Here is a 9442-nt window from a genome sequence, read left to right as displayed (position 1 = left end):
TGCTTTGTGTCAGTGTCATTATCAACTTATTGACATAAATGCACTCTAAACAATTTAGATAAATAATTTATGTGTTATTATATTTCCCAACATAGGAAAAACGGCTTGGAAAATGGATTAGAATTTGTCATGTGCATAAAAAGAACAGGCCTACTCCCTGTCTGAAAAGTTACAAGTAGATGTACACACACTTACACTCCTCACAGATCAATGCATCATTCAAACAGACAGAGATCACGATCCCATTCTGCTGAATGTGTGGAAGCCGTCTCTCAGACACATTATACTGATGAGGCTGTGGAGGGCTAAAGACACAAAGCGCAATGCGTAGGCCTATTAACTCTCAGAGGGAGTGATTTTATGAACATGAGCGTGTGAGAGAGAGAGAGAGAGAGAGAGAGAGAGAGAGAGAGAGAGAGAGAGAGAGAGAGAGAGAGAGAGAGGGGGGGGGGGGGGGGGGGGTGCGGTGTAAGGAACACTCAGAAAAGGTGTTTTACAAGAATAGTTTGCGCAAAATGATAGGCCTAATTCTGTCATCAAGTAGCCTAGCCTACTCACTTTCGTGTTGTTCCGAGTCCATATGCCGTTTTTACCCTTTGCAATACAAAAGTAGACATTTTTTAAAGAATTGCAGGTTAAAGTTCTTGTAGTTTATGGAGCCTGTTAAGATCCAGAAAGGGAAAAAAAACAAAACAAAAAAAACATGTTGTAGGCTACTATCATATAGTTTCATAAGGCTCAGAAATGATTAGTGGATTTGTAAATACGCAAATTTTAATGAAACGAAAGATAATACGATTTTGATGATTCAATGTATTGTTCATAACACATAAAAGAAAAGAAAAAAATAGGCCTAAAAATAAAATAATAGACGCTCGTTTTTTTGCCACCTACTGGCGTAATATGTATGTAATATGAAGAAATGGTCACTGGATGAATCTTTTTTTATGAACTGATTAAAAATAAAAACTCTAAATATGGGATGAATCAAAATCCTCACCATAATGATCAAACATGTCATAAGTTTCACAAAAAAAGGAAAAATGTCTTCATTTGTGATGAGTAAATAATGATAGAATATTCATTTTTAGTTCATTTATAGTTGAAGGAGTTGAAGAGGGTGTAGGAGGAGCTCAACTTTGCCTGAAGATGCTGGCAAAAGATGGATCGCGAGATGAGGCAATTTTCCAGCTGAGAGGAACAGAGAAAGGAGGTAAAAAAATAAATAAATAAAAAACCCTGAGAGAGAACAGACTATCCATCACAACACAGTGAAGCAGTTTTTTCAGTGTTTATAGAGACTTAATTCAGTCTGAGAAACAAATGAAACTTAAGAGAGAACTGCGTCATCATCTTGACAATAATACTGTACTACAATACATTAAAGTAAACCAACAGATGGCAGTGTTTGAGACTTAAATCGATAGTTTAGGTTTAATGATGTGTTTATGCTGGTTGGCCTATAGTTCTGTCACTGACCCCTACTTTTCAAGCCAGAGAAAGAGGATTTAAACACAGGTCAATGCACAAATCCTTTGAGTTTACTCTTTAAAGGTGAAGAGTGAGATTTCTGGGCCACTAGGGTAATTCTACGAAATTGCATAAATAAATAAACAAAGAATGCCAAATGAGGCATTATCGAGTTGTAGATGAATAAATACATGTTTATGTTCTGGCCTTTTTGAGGTTTAAGCTGGTATATGATAATATTTTATTACATAAAAAATTACTCACTTCACCTTTAAGAATCATCTCTGATTAAATGAGTCAAAGTGCGATTTCCATTAACCTGATAAAGGAACATATAGGAACATTTGCTCCGACGTCAACCCAACGTCGGGCTCTGATGTCAGTATGACGTCGGATTCTGACGTCTATCTGATGTCGGGTTCTGACGTCAAACCGAATAATAAATAAATAATCATTAACATCATAATTATTTGCTCTACATAACAATTTAAGGGGGGGGGGGGGGGATATAGCTTAAATATTGCTTCTCCCAACTCAAATACTTCAAGTTACTTCCCAATAATGTACTGAAGATCATAGATTCATCTGACGTACAGACTCGCACATTGTTTTACCAGTTAATCCACATACAGCTAGAATGTTTTTCTCTCTTGTTTCTGCATATATTGTGCATATGTCTCTCAGATCCACTGACTCCTGTAAATTGTTGAATGTGGTCTGATCTTTCTGTTGAGCAGAATCCAAATGTCACCTGAACAAATTTGAAGTTATATTTATTGTCAACAAACTTTCAAAATAGTACCCTACCTCACCTGAAATGTGTTGTTTTGAAATTATTCATAATCTCACATGATAATCTCACGTGACCCCAGTTTGACATGTCCTAAATACAGCTATAAGATCACTTTCTCTTAATATAAAGCTAATTGGGGATAAGCAGCACTTGCATGATTTCCCACCACTCCCAAATATCCTGTGACCAAAAGGGAAAATGAGAGGGAAAAGAGAAGTGCACAGCTTTGTTTGACACATTCTGTCCCTGCTCAAGGACATTCTGTTTCTATCAATGCTTGATACTCTTCACCGGATATGCAGCAGAAGTCCAGGTCACCTTCCAAGAAGTTAAGCTGAACACACTCAAAAGCAGCTTACTGTCTTTATCAGATCATCTGTGTTTACGTGCTTGTCGGAAAATCAACATACCCAAAGAAAGTCACCCTCTTTACGGCCTTATCATTTCCCATAGTGTTCCATGCTAATATTCTGCTTCTTTCCTAAAAGCATAACAGAATTGTTAGTGTGGATTATTTATCTTGATGACTTTTCAAATTAATCTAGCAGTTTTTCGATGTTTTTGTTAACATATGTTATTGATCAGTGAGAGGTATTACATGTACAACACTTTTTAAATACAGACCATATGATGAAACTCACCAGACCTACTATTCAGATTCACTGCCATGTGCCATGCACAACAAACACCATGTGAACGCAATAATCACATAATTCTCTGCTGATCTTATTGGATAAGGCAAACCTCCCACAGAGCTCCCAGAATGCCTTGCACTTTGATCTCAGCAAATGACTGGACAACAGAAATCTGCATGTTTTTTTTTTTTTACAATTGAACAAGTTTTATTCACAATAATATCACTACGCACCAAACATTGTCCTAGAGTAGTCAGCTTTTTCTTATAATTAAATTGTATTTTTACAAAAGGAAAAATATATTTGTAATAATTCTACACTATTTACATAGACACATAGTTTGAATTAAAATAAAATAATTACAAAAAATTACAGGTTTGAGCATAGAGTTTCAGTCTCTGGCCTGGGACGTTTCGTGGAGTAATTGTGCGGATGTAAAAGCACAGGAGCACCCAGCAGTGGGAATGCAGAAGTCACAGGTCAGGGTTTAGCTGCCAGTCTTAAGCTGTCTCCTCAACTCCAGGGGACTTCTCAAGCATCCCCTCACCCTGTACCTGGTTATCCCTCTGTACCATAGCACACATTGGGGTCTCCTAAACCTGCAAAATCAGCCTCTCCTTTCAGTGCTGTTGAAATCAAGTATGTTATCTGATGCTGAACTTATGCACAAAGCATCATCAGGCAGGTCACAAAAAATATATTTTTTAACAGATCACCTGTCTAAAAATGTGTTTTCTTTGCATTTGCCACACCTGTCCCATGACAAATTGTGTTGTTTATTCCTAATAAATAAAAGTACTGACTGTACTGAGGCTAGTTTCCTTATTTTAACCGTTCACACTATGCCAAATCCGTGACTAGCCATTCTTAGGTTGAATATCAACTCATAAATAAAACAAAATATGACTATAAAAATGACTATAAAAACGTTTAGATTTTTTGTAGCGAAGTACAAAGTCAAAGGGGAAAGCGAAGCTGGTAAAATTACAATTTGATTATATTATATTTAAAGCCCCTCTTTACAAGCCAATCATTTGTATACTAATAAGTGTTTTCACCATGATATTGGTTTCTAATATACCAAATTATTTAAAGGAATGTAAATGACTGACAAAGGTTTGTATTTAGATATTTTCTTCACCAGTTCTTCATTAATTGGCTTTGTCTACACTTTGTGTAGTGTGGATGATATAGTTACAGTTTTAGGCTGTGTCCCACAGCTCTCTACCTCAGGTAGGTGTGGCCAAAGTTTGGTGGGCGGGGTTAGCTCAGCTCGCAGCGGCAACAGCCTCTTCATTTGCCCCCTCGTCCACTTGATTGCCTTTGCCCATGGCCTTCATCGTAGCCATGATATCAGTGAAGGTCTCTTTGACTGTTTTCTCCAGGATCCAGCCCTCGCTCTCACTCTCAGGATCTTCTGGGTTGACCAGCGTGGACAGAGAGGTGTTTATGTACTGAAGTCCAATCATTACAGCAGTCTAAATAAAAGCATGAAAGATATGATTTAGATAGCTGCACAGAGTGATATGTTTATTCATATTTAAAGGCACACTCTGTAGTTTCCGTTTTTCTCAAACAAAGTCCCCTAGAGTCGCTGTGGAGTACTTGTATTTAACTAGCCTAGAAATCTAAATGCACCCTAGCGGCAGCAAAATGTATTTTGCAGCCAGGGTAGTCTAGCAACTCTCCGTTGACTTTCGGAGCTGTAAAAACCTAAATTGGGTCAGGCCAATCACATCGCGTATAGAGTAGGCGGGGCGGGCTTAACATAATGACGACAGAGTTGCGACTTGAAAACAAAGAAGTGTTGCTGCTTCTGGCGAACAGTCTTTCGAATCGGCTTTGGCCGCGACTCTGGAGGACTTGGAGTTAAAGGGATAGTTCACTTTGAAATTAAATTTTGGTATGTTTTAGCTTACCTCAAGGGCATCCAAGATGTAGGTGTCTTTTTTTCCGCAGTAGTTTCAATTTTTATATTTTTAGGTCAAACCGTTCTTGTCTGTCAGTCATTTAATGCAGGTCTATGGTCACTGTCTCAAAGAGCATGCACAGAGTCCAAATTAAAACAATTCCCCATCGTCCAAATTAAACAATTCCCCATCGTAAGTACACATTGATGGCCTAAGACACGAAACGAGCGGTTTGTGTGAGAAAACTAACAGTATTTATATCGTTTTTTGCACCAGTCTGCACCAGTCTGCGCACACGTCACACACCAGGATGCGCACGCGCCCTCAGATCACTTGGACGTGGCTGTGTACAAGAGTTAAAAAACGATATAAATACTGTTCGTTTTCTCACACAAACCGCTCGTTTCGTGTCTTAGGCCATCAATGTGTACTTACGATGGGGAATTGTTTAATTTGGACGATGGGGAATTGTTTTAATTTGGACTCTGTGCATGCTCTTTGAGACAGTGACCACAGACCTGCATTAAATGACTGACAGACAAGAACGGTTTGACCTAAAAATATCAAAATTGAAACTACTGCGGAAAAAAAGACACCTACATCTTGGATGCCCTTGAGGTAAGCTAAAACATACCAAAATTTAATTTCAAAGTGAACTATCCCTTTAAGTTTTTCTTTGATAAAAGAGCAAAGAACGGCACTTAAGTCATTCTTAAAAAAGGAAGATGTGTTTGTAGTTTTGCCAGCCAGATTCAAAAGTTGAATCTATCAACTAACGTAAGCTCCGCTGTTGGGAAAACGCTCTGGTTGGTTGAAGCGCTGTCCTATTGCGTGCAGAGTGAATTTGAAAGACAGCCGTTTATCCCGCCCCTCGGATTGAGCCGTGTCAATGGTGAGTTGCCAGACCTAACATCTTGATGTAGGTCTGGCTTGCCAGGCTAGTATTTAACGTTACTGTCGTAAATACCACTCACGCAGAGCCGTGTCTGCACTCTTCCGACCGCGCTTTCTTCGTTTTCTTCGCCGACTCTGCCATGATTCACGTCTGAAATGCGTGCTAGTGTCTTCCATAGAGGCTGCTTCATATGTTGTTGATGTATGTGACGTCGTGCCGTAAAGCAAGTAGTGATTCTCACAAGATTTGGCGGGGCGCCACCTCTCAAACTTGCATTGCTGGTTTTGCCAGCGGCATCCCCCCCCCCCCCTGCTTTGCTATCGGGATGATTCGCCCTACTACGAGTTTGTTTACCATCGTGCATAGTGTGCCTTTAACACATGTCCAGGCTACATTTCACAGATAGATAGATAGTTAGATTTCTATTTTTATATACAATATTTCTATCAATCTCACTTCCTATGATTCTCATTCTGTAATTCTCAACTGTAATTTTACTGTGACAGCAATAAAATAATTTTTATTATAATATATATTTTTGTCAGTAATAAAAACAATACTTTTTTATTTAAATCAGCAGAACAATTAAATTCAAAACAACAAAAATTACCACGATGTATAAATACTTTAGAAAAATAAGCAACCCCTTCCTTACACACACACACACACACACACACACACACACACGTGTGTGTGTGTGTGTGTGTGTGTGTCTGTAAAATCAATGGATGGAATGTTCTACATCTTTAATTGGTGATTTGAAATCACCTTTTCCAAGAAAGCAAGATTTAACTCCGCACTGCAGATTAGAACATTTGATCCCTGTGAATCTTCAGTCATCACACCATCTCACACTCCTAATCTCCACCAACCCTAGTTCAAGGTCTTGTTGTTGCTACAGACTGTTGTAAGCTTGGCAGATTTTGTTTAAATCAATGTTTATTTCCATACGTTTCCATTAATACTAAAAAATGTTAATACAAAATGTTTTTTTATTGGGTAAACTAATATTTGCTTTATGTATAATCCAAATAAATTAAAAAAATATATAATTTATTTTTTTATTTTTTTTCAGGTAAAAATTAAGTCAAATAAACGATTATTAATATTATTTACCAATCTTTTTAAAAGTTAGATCAGGTAAAAATACCTCCTTAAGGTATACGTGTGCAAATTCCTGAGATATGTATTTTAATTTATCCCAGCAGGTAAGTCAATATTTCAGAACTGCTACAAGGTAATCAGAAGATTTATCACATTTATTAATACCCAAGTCAGTTAGATGTTTTCCCTGATGGTGCCATATTAGATGATTGATTGAGGGAATGAGGCTTCTGTCAGTAAACATGGTATCACGTCATAAAGATGAGCAATTACCCCTCTAACTAACCTTTACTTTTGCACCTTTTGGGATAGTCTGATAAGAAGGACATGGTCCTCAAATCTGTAGCCAAAACAATGTGTAGTTAAAATTTACCTTATTAGGGGGCAGACAACAAAAACACCTTATGATGGCTGTTTACAAGATTAAGTATCTAGACTGGACAAAACGTTCCTTAAGTACTGATCAAAGATCAGTCTGACCTTTACAGCACAATCCATTGAGATTAGAGGTACGTAATGTAAGTCATTAAGGTCTGATCCTGGATCAGCACATTAAGACAATCCAAAGCGAAACATCTTACTTGCAAGAGGGTGACCGCCAACACAAGTATCCCAATAGAGTTCATCATTCCTCCATAGTATGATACAAGAGCGCCTCGGCAGCCACGTTTCCAGATGTTCAGTTCTTCGGTGTAGTGGTCATAGCTGTAGTGAGCCGAGTTGTTGGTTACTTGCTGCTGGATGCAGGGCCGTGGCGAGCTAGGGTTGCAACAGCTGAAGGGCACGCCATCCATTAGGTATTTTCCATCCACATTGCTGCTGATTCGACTAAAGGCACACACACAAAAAAACTGTTTTTGCAAATATACTGTATATCGGTTTTATATTACATTTCAGAATGCATAAGACAAAAGTAGGACTCAAATGTACAGAAATAAAAAAAAATGGCAAAGCAATATACCATTGTGAAACTTTCCCTTTCGTGTCAGAATTGTTTTGAAAAATGCTGACATTCTTTGTTCTGATTGAAAGCTGTGAATGCTGGCAAAGTAAGCAACTTCCACAAAATTATACTTTATAACTTCCTTATTATTGTTATCAATAAAATCGAATTTATTTAAATGAATTTATCGATAAATCGAATAATTTGAATCACTTTGGAAAACTGTATGGGTTAGGTGTTAAACATCAAAAAGCACTGTGATGAAAATATCACACACTCTGATATTAAGGCTGGTAATTTCAATGTCTATTCCAAGCCAATCTACCAGGTATTCAACTGATTGAAAGGGACAGTAAGCTCTGAGGGCAAGAAAATGTGATCCAATAAGATTAGTGACTAAATCTAAACTGGTTAACATACCTGATACCACTTACACTGCACATTGACCCCTGCAAATCACCCAGTACCTAGCCTCACTTTAAACTTGCTAAATAATTCCACAAACAGGATAAAAACAGGCGTTCTAAAAACCTTCAAAATAAACTCACTGTGGCAAGCATCTTAAATGAAACTTCTCAGCTCATTATCTAATCGTCTAAACTGTATATGAACAAATTTAATTGAAAAGACCTGAAAGGAATGAATGTTTACACTTCATCCAATCATTAAGCTGCAAAAGGACACTCACTCTTTGACTTCCTTGGAGCTGAAGTCCAGGTAACGGTTGCTCACCCACTGGATCTCGAACCAGTCTTTGTAGTTGTTGTTGCCACAGCAGCGGAACTCTATCTGCATGAGATCCAGAGTTCTCTTCATGTAGCAGCGACCGGGTGTATCGGTGTCCTTGTAGAACTTCATTCCATTTTTCAGGCCCTCGGCAAGGGTAAACTCTAGAGGAATGCGCATGGCAAAACACAGACCCGCCGTGAGGATGAGGAGGAAGTTGAAGAACACACAACAAATGAGAAAGGGCTTCAGAATGGACTTCCATTTCGCAAACTTGGTGGAGTCGAGGGAGTCATAGCAGATTTTGCCGCCAAAGGCATTGAGAAAACATGCTAAAAGACCCACAATGATTAGAATGTTGGGTACAAAATGACTCTCATTGTTGTCCATAAGTTCACTTCTCTTGCGAAGTTCAATTTTAAAGAAAAGGCCCATGCTGAAGACAAGAACACCGGCCATAACAGAAAACCAGTACATGAGCCATAGCATCTGGGCCAGCTTCACCCGTTTCTTCAGGTCAAACTTTACCTTCATGAGAGCCATGTTGAACAACTAGTTCAAGTCCAAAGAAAGAAAAAACAGAGTTTGATGATCTCCAAAGACAGCTGTGCAATGTACCTCACAGAAGCTGAACGTTGAAAGTACGTTCAAGGCGCAATGTGTAATCCATTCCAGTGGAGCGAGAACTTGGTAGCTATTTTCATGATGATCTTTGCACCCATTATAGACAAAATCCAACTCAGGTTCTTTTACAGGTAAACACCAGTCTAATACATTATCTTCTTCACAATCTTAAAAATGGATTTTCATCTACAATACTTAAAAACAACAGCGTGCCCTGGTGCTGACGCAAATAGTGGTGTCCCTCTATCTGCAAAGGGAGGACAAAAGCCAAGGATCCAAATGATTAAACACAAAGTTACTGTACGTCATCCTAAACCCAGCTAATCACCCTCATCCCATTTA

General features: G+C 38.3%; 1 protein-coding gene across 3 annotated transcripts; it reads right to left on the bottom strand.

Annotated features, from left to right (window-relative positions):
- Positions 1-2816: 2816 nt before the first annotated feature.
- On the bottom strand, positions 2817-9437 carry prph2a (peripherin 2a (retinal degeneration, slow)). Of its 3 annotated transcripts, none has more exons than XM_079852319.1 (4): positions 8439-9378; positions 7389-7635; positions 4127-4376; positions 3091-3524 (listed from the first exon to the last, which is right to left on the bottom strand). In XM_079852319.1, the coding sequence occupies exons 1-3, from the start codon at positions 9017-9019 to the stop codon at positions 4167-4169; spliced, it is 1038 nt and encodes a 345-aa protein (XP_079708445.1). In that variant the 5' UTR covers positions 9020-9378; the 3' UTR covers positions 3091-3524; positions 4127-4166. The 3 variants fall into 3 exon arrangements, with proteins under 3 accessions (XP_079708444.1, XP_079708445.1, XP_079708446.1); XM_079852320.1 differs by having other exon boundaries at positions 3091-3497; XM_079852318.1 differs by having other exon boundaries at positions 2817-4376; positions 8439-9437.
- Positions 9438-9442: the final 5 nt, after the last annotated feature.

Source organism: Squalius cephalus (assembly GCF_949319135.1).
Source record: "Squalius cephalus genome assembly, chromosome: 19".
Classification (NCBI taxonomy): Eukaryota; Metazoa; Chordata; class Actinopteri; order Cypriniformes; family Leuciscidae; genus Squalius; species Squalius cephalus.
Note: the sequence above shows the minus strand (reverse complement) of the source record. Positions and strands in the feature narration are given on the sequence as shown.

Coding starts and splice junctions, on each gene's coding strand:
- prph2a (XM_079852318.1), bottom strand. CDS start 9,019: ATGGCTCTCATGAAGGTAAAGTTTGACCTGAAGAAACGGGTGAAGCTG. Junction 7,636..8,438: donor AGCTCCAAGGAAGTCAAAGA/GTGAGTGTCCTT, acceptor GTGTGCCTTTAG/TCGAATCAGCAGCAATGTGG. Junction 4,377..7,388: donor TGGCGGTCACCCTCTTGCAA/GTAAGATGTTTC, acceptor GCTTTTATTTAG/ACTGCTGTAATGATTGGACT.